This window comes from Notechis scutatus, chromosome Z (assembly GCF_049901735.1).
Source record: "Notechis scutatus isolate UNSWTSFEM ecotype Mainland chromosome Z, rNotScu1.2, whole genome shotgun sequence".
Lineage (NCBI taxonomy): Eukaryota > Metazoa > Chordata > Lepidosauria > Squamata > Elapidae > Notechis > Notechis scutatus.
In genome coordinates, this window is record NC_142025.1 from 87,655,083 (window position 1) to 87,668,761 (window position 13,679).

A 13,679-nucleotide genomic window follows, 5' to 3' on the forward strand; every position below is an offset into this window, starting at 1 on the left:
TGGTGGGGCAGGCGGTGCATGGGATTTCGTATACTCCTTGGTTTTCTAACCTCGATTCTGTCTTTAGGGTTTCTTAGGATGGTGGATATTTTTCTGTTTGTGTAGAATGATGTCTTAATGTTGTGTTTTTGGAGGATCTTGCTGATTTTGTCTGTAGTGCCTTTTATATATGGAGGAGGACTTTGCTGTTCTCTTGTCCTCTGTCTTGGATTTTGGTTGGGGTTTCTTTTTGGATTAGGTGGGTAATCTTCTTTCTTTGGAATCCATTGGCTGTTAGTACGTTAGGGAGTTCAGTTTTTAGGTGTTGTTCGTCAGCTAAGCATTTTGTTCTGGAGATGAGTGTCTCGCAAATACGGAATTGATCTGTGCTGGGTGGTGGAGAGTGCGTGTAGATAGCGGTTTGTATGTGTTTTCTTCTGGTAGATGGTGTGTCCTAGGGAGCCATTAGATTTTTTGTATACTAAGACATCTAGGAAGGGAAGTTGATTGTTAGCTTCTGTTTCCATGGTGAATTGTATTTTGGGTGTAGGCTGTTGAGTTGAAACCAGCCTGACCAAAACCAACTCTGATGATGCTAACAGAATCAGACTCGAAATCACCAACATCCTCTGCACCAGCAAACCCCCAAAAGCAACTTATCCAAAGAAGAACAAACTGCACTACTTAACCTGAAAGAAGAGATCAGCATAATAATTCTACCAGCAGACAAGGGCAACACGACGGTGGTTATGAACACATCTGATTACCAAACCAAGTTAACCAACCTACTCCAAGACCCCACATACAAACCACTAAACACAAACCCCACCACCTACCTAGAAAAAAACCACCAGATCCAAAATAAAAGCCTCCCCCATCAGCGAAGAAATCCAGCAAAGAATCATACCCAGAGAGAAATCATCCAGATGCCCTAAGCTTTATGGTCTCCCCAAGATACACAAAGAAGGAACCCCACTTAGACCAATAGTCAGCTCCATAGGCTCACCTCTACAAAACCTAGCCAAATTTCTCGCCAAACAACTACAGCCCTATGCAGAATCCATCAACCTACACGTAAGAAACTCATTCCAGTTCATTGAGATCATAAAGAAACAAAACTTACAGCCCAGCGACCTACTAATGAGCTTCGATGTCATATCTCTTCACCCAAGTGCCTATAAAAGAAGCCTAGACAGCCATCCAAAACAAATACAACCCCCCCCATCACATCCTAGATCTGACCAACCACTGCCTATCCAAAACATACTTCACCTACAATGGACAAAAATACAAAAAAAAAATAGAAGGAGCACCCATGGGATCACCCCTCTCACCTGTCATCGCAAAACCTCTACATGGAACACTTTGAAACACAAGCTCTAGAAAATTATGATAACAAACCCAAACTCTGGCTCAGATACGTAGATGACACCTTCATAATCTGGCCACACGGGAAAGAAAAACTGAACAACTTCCTCACACACCTCAACAGCCTACACCCCAATACAATTCACCATGGAAACAGAAGCTAACAATCAACTTCCCTTCCTAGATGTCTTAGTATACAAAAAATCTAATGGCTCCCTAGGACACACTATCTACCAGAAGAAAACACATACAAACCGCTATCTACATGCACTCTCACACCACCACCTAGCACAGATCAATTCCGTAGCATAGACACTCATCTCCAGAACAAAATGCTTAGCCGTGAACAACACCTAAAAACCGAACTACACACTCTCCCTAACGTACTAACAGCCAATGGATTCCAAAGAAAGAAGATTATCCACCTAATCCAAAAAGAAACCCCAACCAAAATCCAAGACAGAGAACAAGAGAACGGCAAAGTCCTCCTCCCATATATAAAAGGCACTACAGACAAAATCAGCAAGATCCTCCAAAACACAACATTAAGACAGCATTCTGCACAAACAGAAAAATATCCACCATCCTAAGAAACCCTAAAGACAGAATCGAGTTAGAAAACCAAGGAGTATACGAAATCCCATGCACCGCCTGCCCCACCACATACATCGGAGAAACCAACAGAAGAATAAGTGCACGCATTGAAGAACACAAGAACTCAATCAAAAAGAAGAACCGACCTCTTCCCTGGTCCAACACCTCAAAGCCACAGGACATGAGATTGACTTTAAAAATACCAGGACTATCGCCAAAACCGAACACTTCAACAACAGAATAATCAGAGAAGCCATAGAGATAGAAAAACACCCACACAGCATGAATAAATGAGATGATACCTCCCGCCTACCAGCCATTTGGAAACCCGCCCTCATTAACAAATGAGTACCTAAACATGAAGAATGACACCAGACCCACACCCACAAGGGCCACACAGATGCTACCACCACACTTCCACGTAGAAAGCAGACTCACACCCACACAGATGATGAGACACGACCACGGGCCAGAAGCCGTACTGCAGCTGCATCACTACCCTCTTCAAACCCATCCGACCCATACATGAAACAAACGGACGCCCACCATGAAGATGAAGCCAAACAACAGGATCACAGCTGATCCTGTTGAAGCCAAACAACAGGATCACAGCTCACCAGCTCAAATCCCCTGGCAACTAAGACTAACCTCAGCACAACCAAGCCCCAACCTGAATAGAACACACCCCCAGCCAATCAGAACACAGCCAAGCCCCCACCCAATCAAGTCACACCCCCACTAGCAGTTAAAAGGAAGAAGCTCACATTACTCTGCAAGCTCACATTACTCCGAGAAGCACAAAGCCGAAGACACAAGCCTGAAGATGATGAATGAGATTTCATCGAAACATTGCCAAGATACTTCCAATTTTACGTGGGAGAAAACCCGAATAACCAAAGATCCACATACAAATACCCGAAAATCTCAGAATATATATATATATTTGTTTTCTTAAGTTTTGCATGGTACTTACATGTATGGTATTCAGCTTTGTTCGGTGTTTTCCCCACGTCATTAGTTGTGCTTTTAAAGTTGTAGCAACGTTTCGGCAGAATCTCATCTGCCATCATCAGGCTTCTGTATTGTTTCGTCTGTGAGTCAGACTTTACAGTTGTTTCAGTTTTAAATTCAATAGGCTAGCCCCAAATTTAAAACTGAAACAACTGTAAAAGTCTGACTCACAAACGAACACAATACAGAAGCCTGATAATGGCAGATGAGATTCTGCCAAACGCAGTACAACTTTAAAAGCACAACTATAATGATGTGGGAAAATACCCGAACAAAGCTGAATACCATATATATATATATATATATATACACTACATATATAGATATTTGGATGTATGTTTTTTTTAATTTGTAAAAACCAATTAAATCTAACATGGATTTTGCTCTGATTGTGTTTTGGTTTCTAGTAGTGGGGCAAGTCTGACATTTAACAACTTAATGTGATCTCTTCAAAGTCTTGACACACAAACAAGTAAAAAATAAACTAAACACATTAGGTATTTTGTTTTTTGTTTTGTTTTTTTACAAAAATCAAGTGGCACTTTTTAGGTGATGGATATGATTGTATAATTAGATTGATTTAATACTTTTTAAATGTCAATTTCTTTATTTTTCCCCATTGCTTTTTTTCCTGTTATGCACAAAAGTTACCCAGCACACCATGAGAAAGTATGATGATCCTACCTGAACTCTGTTCCTGTGGAAAAATCTTACCAGCAGGTGTTCTAGTTTTTTTTGTTTTGTTTTTATGTAAATATCTTTTCCCTTTTATGGGGCAATTGTTGCCCTTAAGTAGTTCTTATTTCATTTATTTTGCATGCATACATGTAGACAATTACCTTGTTCGCCATGTGTTGACGTGTCATTGTAAAAGAATATATTATTGGAATATTTTTGGTTTGTTTCTCTCTTCTGTCTGTCAGGATAATATTGGACACCGTTTGCTACAGAAGCATGGTTGGAAGCTGGGCCAAGGCTTGGGGAAATCTCTTCAAGGTAAGTAAAAAAATGTAACCATTAAAATATTCAATATCCTTCAAATCAAATTTCCAGTTTAGATTCTTTCCTCCCTTCTTGCCCTTGTACTTATTAAGTTTTACATTTATCATTATTACAATCAGTTTCTCTTCTTATATATTAGTCAAGTATGTGGTCTGTATTCTAAATTATATATGTATATCAAGTTTTATTTAAGGGAAATTGAAAGCTGGATATTGCAGCAGGATTATAGTATGGATGGGAAAGCCATGCATCATTCTGTTGTTGACACAAATTGTTTAGTCATTGTGTCACCATGATTTTATCATCACCTTTGGTGAATGAAATATTAGAAAAAAAATGCAGTAAATCTCCCTTCCAGAAAATAGTTATTTTTTTAACCTAGGGGGTGGTTTCCAATCTTAGACACTTAGATTTTAGGCTAAAATTGAATATTGTCTGCATTGCATTAGACAAAAATTGAATATTGTCTGCATTGGAGATATAAGACTTGAAACTATCACAGTAATGTTAATCTAAATAGTTAGTTTCAAAACCTACAGAAATCTGAGTTATACAAATTATTTGTTGCTGTAATTTATTCATTTGAAGTTGCTTCTGAGGGGTTAAACATTTTGCTTAGTAGAATATTTACTATAATTAGCATTAACCCAACACAAACTTCTGATTTTTTCTTCCTAGTTTGATTCCCATCCTATCTCATATCAGCCCATATAGCCTAGGTATATTTTAGGTATATATATTGAACGTTACTTTTTTTAAGCTGTGGGACACTTCAGTTATGTAACCAGGTTTTTTGATAACCAATACAAAGTTAGTGAGTAGCCGCAAAGTCATTTAGACAACAGGATAGGTAAAATAACAAGGTCTTTCTGCAAGTAGAATCCAGACATATATTGGAACTTACTATATTGCCTATCCTCTAATACCATGATGGCAAACCTATGGCACGCGTGCCATAGGTGGCACACAGAGCCATTTGTACCGGCACATGAGCTGCAGGCAAACTTAACTCACTGGGCATGCGTGCACCTCACAGCTGATTTTCGGCCAGTTTGAGGCCTTTTTCAGCCTCCCAAAGGCTTGAGGAAGGCTTTTGCAGGCCAAAAACTAGCCCTGTTTCGTCACTTCCTGTTTTTCCAAAAATTCCGAAAGTGATGAAACGGGGCTAGTTTTTGGCCTGAAGAAGCCTGTAGAAGCCTTCCTCAAGCCTTTGGGAGGCCGAAAAAGGCCTCAAACCAGCCGAAAATCAGCTGTGAGGTGCAGTGCAGGTAAGGGGGCGGCGTGGATGGATGGGGATTACATGCGTATGCGTAGGGGGCATGGGGGGCATGCATTGCCTTCTCGGTGTTGGCACTCATGCAAGCGCGCACACAATTTTTGGCACCAAAAAGGTTAGCCACTACTGCTCTAATATGTTTCATTCCTATTATGCTCCAGTGAAGCTTACCCTTAATGAAAGTGGTAAGATTTTTTTGTACTGTATGAATAATCGAGAATAATTAAGTGCTGCCTAGTAAGTTAAGCTATATATATTTGAATAAGAAAGCTCTCCGGTTAATTGATTAAGGTATAGAAGTGGTTTCATATGGTTCCTGTCCTGAATTGGAAAGGCTGTTCTTTTCAAAGAACAAAATTGATTGCAGAAAATTATAATGAGAACAAACTACATTGTCTGATGTTTATTTGTGGAACTGAAAATTAGTTCAATTTAAGATTAAAAACACGCACACACCTGCATCTCCCTGTATGGTATTTCTACTTTCTATGGTATTTCTACTTTATCGTGTACTTTTAACATATTCTATATTTACTTAATTTCAATTTAAAGCTAAAATCTTGTGGAAATACTTTAGAGAAGTGCTCTGGAATGCATGCAGACATGTTTTTAGTATTTTAAAAAAAATATTAAAAGTGTGTCTTCTATGGTTTGCAATGCTTCCTTCTGTCATTGCATTTGTATACATGCATAGTTGCTTTGAATGAATGAATGAATTCTTTATTGGCCAAGTGTGATTTAGACGCACAAGGAATTGGTCTTGATGCATATGCAGTCAGTGTACATGAAAAGAAAGATACATTCGTCAAGAATCATAAGTTTCAACACTTAGTGATAGTCATAGGGTACAAATAAGCAATCAAATCATACTAGGAAACAGTCAGTAAATCATAAGGATACAAGCAACAAAGTTACAGTCATACAGTCACAAGTGGGAGGAGATGAGTGATAGGAACAGTGAGAAGATTAATAGTAATAGTAATGCAGACTTGGACAGTGTTGAGGGAATTATTTGTTTAGCAGAGTGATGGCGTTCGGGGAAAAACTGTTCTTGTGTCTAGTTGTTCTGGTGTGCAGTGTTCTACAACATCATTTTGAGGGCAGGAGTTGAAACAGTTTATGTCCAGGATGTGAGGGGTCTGTAAATATTTTCATAGCCCTCTTTTTGACTCGTGCAGTATATAGGTCCTTAATGGAAGGCAGTCCATTTTTCTGCAGTTCTAATTATCCTCTGAAGTCTGTGTCTGAGAGAGTTATAGAGGTGCGGATGACATTCTCCTCTGTAGAACTGCATCAGCAACTCCTTGGGCAGTTTGAGGTTTTTGAGTTGGCACAGAAAGAACATTCTTCGTTGTGCTTTTTTGATGACGTTTTTGATGTTAGGTGTCCATTTTAGGTCTTGAGATATGGTAGAACCTAGATATTTGAAGATCTCTACTGTTGATACTGTGTTGTCTAGTACTGTAAGAGGTGATAATATGGGAGGGTTTCTCCTAAAGTCTACCACCATTTCTACGGTTTTGAGTGTGTTCAGTTCCAGATTGTTCCGGTCGCACCATGAGGCAAGTTGTTCAACCTCCCATCTGTATGCGGATTCATCATTGTCTCAAATGAGACTAATCACTGTTGTATCATCTGCAAACTTCAGTAGTTTAACAGATGGATCGTTTGAGATGCAGTCATTGGTATATAGTGAACTTTGTTTCATTATGTGTTACAAAAGCAAAACAGCTGTGTATGCTTATACATGCAGTAAGCAGGAACAATTTCTAAAGCAGCCATGTGAATCTGAAAAGTCTATAGTTGCTATTGTGATTTAAAAAGTGCTTCATAGATACCGCAGCAACTTTGAAGAACTTCTTTTGAAAGCTATTATCTATTTGCTTTCATTATTTATATGGCCCCAGTGACATGAATCAAAGTATTACAATTAACTGACCTCTTGCATAGGAGCTCTATCTAGAACAGTAGTCGCCAACCAGTGGGCTGTGGCCCACTGGTGGTCCACGAGAAAATTTTGGTGGTCCGCAGAGAAATGTCACCCCTAGAGCACCCTCCAAAGCAATTTATCTAGGCTGCGAAGGAATACAAGGCTGCGCCGTGCACATGGCCCTCAGGAACCCTCCCCGCCCACTCACTCCTTACCTGACAAACTTGCCTGCTAAGTTGCTATTTTTCCTTTTTTTTTTCCCCCCCGACCATCAGCTGTTCTGCTGTGCCGGGAGATTTAGATTAGCTAGAAAACAGGAAATCATTGGATTTCTTGCTTTCTAGCTAATCTATAGATCTTCGGCTCTGCAGAGCTGAACCTTCCTTAGGACTAAAGCTTCTATTTGTCAGTGCAGAATCAGGTAGCCAATGGCAAATAGATAGATCTCTGAATGTATCTGTGATTCTGTGAGCAACTCAGCCTGCCTGCCTGCTTTGCCTGATTTTGGGTAAAAGTTGTTCTTTTTTAATAAAAAATTCAATATTTACATAAATATTTATAATATTTACATGCAAGTCATGCCCAGCCAATCACATGACCACCAAGCCACACCCACAAATTATGCCACGCCCACATAATCGGTTGTTAAGAAATTTGAATCCTACCCCTACCTCTGTGTGTTTATGTGTGTGTTTATATTTGAATCCTACCCCTACCTCTGTGTGTGAGGGAGGGAGAGAGAGAGGTTAGATCAGATCTCTCTCCCCCCCCCCGGGATTTAAAATTATGAGTTTGATGGTCTCTGAGGTCCAAAAGGTTGGTGACCCCTGATCTAGAAGGCTCATTTTAAGATCTAATGAGAATTGGTATATTAAAATCTACCCATTCATATTGTTCATATCAAAGAACAGTAACTGAAATGTCTGAAAAGTAAAATAAAGGTATTTTAACTTTTTGTTCTTTAGAGAAAATACTGGATAGCAGAATTTATTTTTAAAAAACATAACTACTCAATACTTTTGTAAGCATTTAATTAGTTAATACAGTCATATCATTCTGTTTTTCATGCTAATTTTTTGCAAAATTCTATTTGTAATCTCTAGTTAATGTTCTCTGCTAAATGATCTTGGTGCTCTAAAAAGGAATTTATATGGTCACCCATCTTAATTTGGTCAAGAAGTGCTTCCTAATAACACATAAATAACACTAAATAAATAAACAATAATGCAATGTAATCAAGCTTCCTGGTAAACAAACCATAATAATATTCCTCATTTTCTTTTATGCTGGCTTTCTATGAACTAATAAACTGGCAAGTCTCTTCTTTGATAATGAAAACTATTTATTAAAACATATTTTAACACTCAGAACAGTAATCATTACATTCATATTTAAAGTACTATGCAATACATTGTGCTATCCATTCACTTCTTATGTCCCTAAATTGGGGAGCGTCTATGGATGTGAAAGCAGGAGATCATGTTGAAACCACATAGGGATTTTTTCATTGAGAAACTGAAGGATCAAAACTAAAAATTTAAGTGGTTTCCTAAGTGGAGGCAGTAGCCCACAGACAGCCATGGCTGATCTCTAGGAATGCAAAGTAGGTAGGACATCTGGAGATTACGGGAAATCTTATGATTGAAGGCCAGGTAGTTGAAAACATTAAATGGGCAAAATGCTTCTATGTTATTGCCAAAAATATGAATTTGTTCAGGTAACAACCAGCAAGAAAGTGTTTTTATTTTACCTTCTTTCTGAAATATCCCATGGTGTCATATAAAAAGAAAGGATAATAAATAATTTATAACAAATAGCTTGTTCAATAAACTGATTGACAGTAAAACAAGATGGTATAACATGGAACAGGAAAATTTCAGTAAAATGGTTGCAGAAGGGTTAAGACGTGGAAGATTGTAGTATTGCAGCATTGTCAAGATACAGCTTTAATCATGAACAGTCCCTTATAATATAAGAATTGGAAGTCACCTTTTTTCTGTTTTTTGCCTTCCTGTTCTTCATTTGCCTATTGACCCTAGGAATTTCTAAGAAAGCTGCAGTAATTATTCCTGTGGCCTTATATTTAACAAGGAAATAATTATTCTATGAAGAATAATGCTCAGTATTTTTGTTCAAAGTCCTAAATGTTTGGAAGCAAGATGGTTAGGAAGAACTCAGTCACACACAAAAAAAACACTTATGTTGGCTGCTCCCCCAGAACACATGAACAAATGAACCATTTACATTCAATATTTCTTGTTTGTTTTGTGAATAAGCGAGATTTAACTCTTGATGAAAGGGATCTTGGAGTTCAACCCCCTGCTCTCGCAGGAAACCCTATAGCACAGGGGTGTCAAACTCAATTTCATTGAGGTCTGGATCAGCATTATGGTTGCCCTTAAAGGGCCAGGTGTGCATGGCTGGGTGGTCAGGTGACTTGGTGGGCATGTCAACTCGACCTGGCCTGCTTGACGTTACTTACATCGAGGGGCACCTGTGATGGGCCAGACAAGGCTGGGAGGGGTGATCCAGGGTGAGCGCTAGAGCCTGGGGTGATCAGCATCGGTGCTTGTGTGCAGCTGTGGAAGGTGCCTGGGGGTTAACAGTGGTGGGGGGCAGCTGAACTGCCCTTCAGTTTTAGCCTGAAGTCCAGGCACAGAGACAGCGGCAGTGGGACTATATCAAAATGGGAAGCCCCTGCCCACTGCTGCCTGCTCATTGCCCAGTGGTTTCCCATTTTCACCTCCCCTCCCTGTTGCAGTTCATGCACTACTGTTCGACCCCACAGGCACTTTCCTCAGCTGCACACAAGCACCAATTCCCTGCAGTTTGTGTAGTATTGTAATGCAAGATCACACAAAATCAGTAGCGCAAGATCTTGCGCAACTGATCTCGCACTATAGTAGTTTAGGCCTCTGTTCTCTGTGAACTGAGGCTCGTACCAGGTCCAGCTGAAGAGCATTTGCAAGATGACAAGATTTTGGGGCAGTGAAATTACCCATTGGCTTGAAAATGCCTTTCACACTGTTCCAATCTCGGCAAGAAGAGCTTTTACAAGCATAGGTTTCAAACAAGACAATTTCACTGCCCCATAGTCTCATCAGCTTACAAATGCTTTTCATGTCATCCCAATCTTTCTCTGCACTCAGGAAGAGATGAGGGCAGAAGGAAAGATCGGCAGTGCTACTGCTGACCACGGCTTTCCCACATGGGTGTAGGGCAGTCCCAGTGAAAGGAGCTGCAAGGCCAGGTTAGCGAGTGGGGCAAGGAGGTGCTAATGTAGGAGTGCGTGTGGCGCTGATCTACAACTTGGTGCAGCCATTTGGGCCAGAACATGGTCAGCCTTAGATCTGACTCGTGTGGCTGCCCTAGAGCCAGCAAGAGACCACCCCGTTGCGTCGGCCCCACCCTCTGGGCATGCACATAGGAGGCAATGAGCACTGACGTCAGGGCTCAGAATGCAGTCAACCTGCGAGGCAAGATGGTCCCTATTGTGCACTTGCCTAGAAGTACAATTTTATTTTTTTACCATTGAGTTTCATTTGTTAAATAGGGACCAATGTTCAAGTCTGTCAAGATCCTTCTGTATCTTAAGCCTACCTTCTGAAATGTTGGCTATTCCTGCCAACTTGGTGTTATCTGCAAATTTGTTATCTGAGAGTTCTTTGTGCAGCCATGCTGGTTTCTTTTGAGAGCTGTTTCTTCTTCATTGGAATTGTGCTAGACTGGGCTTTTATAATCTCATTTTTCAAAAGTTCCCAAGCTTCTTGGATTGCTTTTCCCTTGAGGATTCTCATTCATAGAATCTTTCCCAAGCTCTCTTTAAGTATATTGAAATCAGCTGTCTTAAATCCAAGACTCTAGTTTGATTTTGTTCTATTGCTTTGTTTGCATAATGTTGAATTCCAATATTGCACGTTCACCCTCCCCCAAGGGTCTTGTAACGTCAACACTTTCTATCATTTCATCTCGGTTAGTGAGAATTAAGTCCAATAAGCCTGACCGCCTAATTCCCTTCTCTACTTTTTTGGAGGCTGTTTATTCCTCATATTTAGTGCAATTTATGAAATTACATTTTAGAGAGTACAAACAGACTGCATACCATATGTTAGGATAACTAATATATTCTGTGTCACCAGAATGATGAAGTCAACTGGAAGAAGAATTCTTCTAGTGAAAAAGCAGGGTCAAAAAGAATTCCTCTTCAAGAGTAAAGTTCCTTCCGTTTTTGGTTATACCTTCTTAAAAAGAACAATAACTTGTGGTCAGCTTCCACTTCTGTAGAAGAACATAAATAAGTCAAGATCACAGGAAAATCTCACAACAAGATATTTACCCTGACTTTGTTACAGTCATGAAGCACTGAGAGTAGATTGTATATAGCAGGGGTCCCAACCACGATCCGCGGACCGGTGCCGGTCCGCGGAACAACTCCTACCGGGCCGCTGGCTGCTGGGCGCTGCCATCTTTTTTTCATGAAAAGTGCTTCCGGTGAGCTTTTCCGGTAGAAAGCTCACCGGAAGCATGTTTTCATCAAAAAGATGGCGGCATCGCTTCGATGAGCTTTTCCGGGAAAGCCATTTCTACCCAGAAAGCTCACCGAAAGCGCTGAGCGCGCCATCTTTTTTGATGAAAACGCATGCTTCCGTGAGGTCACCGGAAGCACTTTTTCATCAAAAAAGATGGCGGCGCCCAGCTGATGCCGTACACGGGTCGCGGCGCCCAGCTGATGCCGGTACCGGGCCGTGGCATCAAAAAGGTTGGGGATCACTGGTATATAGAATACTGCAGTAGAATCATAAAGACATTTGAGGAGTGTGGATTGCTGTATCTGCCAGCATGCTGCCTTACAGTACCAATATGTAGAAAAAGGAGGCAGTCCCATTCACCTATTAACTGAGAAATAGAAGATTCACCAAGCACAGAAGTATAGCTGGACAGTCTTTATAGTGATCTCCCAAACATCACAGATAAGCGCTGTTTCTCACACAACATTAAGAATGTGAGGTGGTTTCTCCTGATTGACTTGGATGCAATGCTTAATTCTGCTACTCCTACTCTCAGAAATGCAGTGAGAAGGATCAGCCACAGTTACATATATATGGAGGGGAAGGAGAACTATTATGGGAAATGCAAATATGCAAACCTCTGTTTGATCTCCAGTTATTTTGTCCCTGAGGGGAAAGGTAAAATAGCTTGTGGACATGCTTATCTGAGAAACAGAAAACATCACTGCTTTCTCTTTCTATGAACATACAAAATCTCTAGTTTTGAGCTGAAAAGTTGGACAGCTAGGAAATATTCATAATGCACACATTTAGAAGACAACATTGAAGGTGCCATCATCTCAGTTAAAAAGTTCAATAACTAATCCATGTTACTTAATCTTACTCATTCTCTACATCTCCTTCTTCCTCCTATCTCTCCTTTTAATCAAACAAGAACAGATGGAGGAGACAAGAAAGAAATTCAAAAACACGAGGAAGGATAGATGTGGGAAGGATGTCAACCATCACCAGCAGCAGCTCACTCAGGATTTGTCAGAAGTATTTAGGTTCCATAGTTTAACAGCAGTCTCAAGCTCAATTCTCTTGCCAAATGAAATGGAAGCATGGGAAAACTGAATATTCTAAAGATGAAGCTTGCCTATCCATCTTTTACAAACTGTTCAGATCAAAACTATATTTCAAGTTGCTTGGCAAGATGACGAGGATTTTCAAGACGGTAATAGGCAAATGTCGAAGTACGTTCAGTTTGTGCCTAGTAATCAGATGGCTTCAGAAATCTTCCCAGATAATTTTCTGGAAACAGAATTGATTTTCACCTTTCTCTTTAACTTAGTGCTCAAAGACATGAAGAGAGAACCAAACTTTCATCCTTCCCCAGCCCTAACCAACAAGTCATCTTGCCATAGAAAATAGACATACTGAATATCCTAGTCATGGATGATCCAGTCATGACTCTAGTATTCAGTAGATTAAATGGAACTCTCTCAAAGATCCACACAATTAGGTCATAGAGAAGGTTTCATGAAGGTTTCATTCAAGCAGCAAAAAATACTTTGGTTATGATTAAGGGCTCAGTATTGTGGGCATGTTCTCTCTTTCCAAAGGAGTTAGTAGATGTAAGATACATAAGGTAGATTTGGATAAGATAGTAATTAATGGCAGCTTTATTTATGTTCTTCATCCATAGACACAATTCTATTCTCTACCAGAACTGTACTATCAAGTGTGGGTCATCATCAGAGTCCGTAGCATAAAAGTTAGGAGGTAGATGATCATGCCAAAGCACTTTTTTCCTGAGAGGCAAATTATTAGCAGGCCCCTAGCACTAGTACTAGTTAAGAGACAAGGTCAAAAGCACTTTTCCGCAGCTCATAAATAGATCATAACACAGAAAAAAAAAGATATCTTTTGCAACTGCTACAATTGTTGTTGAGACCCCTTTTTACTTTCATCAAGGGAACAGATGCACTGGCTATTACTAGCCTTTTTCCCTTGGTATGTTAGCATACCA

General features: G+C 40.0%; 1 protein-coding gene across 6 annotated transcripts in view; it reads left to right on the top strand.

The window, feature by feature from the left end:
* GPATCH8 (G-patch domain containing 8) overlaps window positions 1-13,679 on the top strand; it is a 116,286-nt gene that overhangs the window by 54,201 nt on the left and 48,406 nt on the right. For 2 of the 6 annotated variants that reach the window (XM_087946809.1, XM_087946812.1), the window contains one exon: window positions 3,876-3,948. The exons of 2 other annotated variants lie outside the window; for them this stretch is intronic. In XM_087946809.1, the coding sequence (XP_087802935.1) occupies window positions 3,876-3,948 (73 nt within the window). Of the gene's footprint in view, window positions 1-3,613; window positions 3,673-3,875; window positions 3,949-13,679 lie in introns of those variants that run through there. 2 more of the 6 variants (XM_087946811.1, XM_087946810.1) reach the window with 2 other exon arrangements.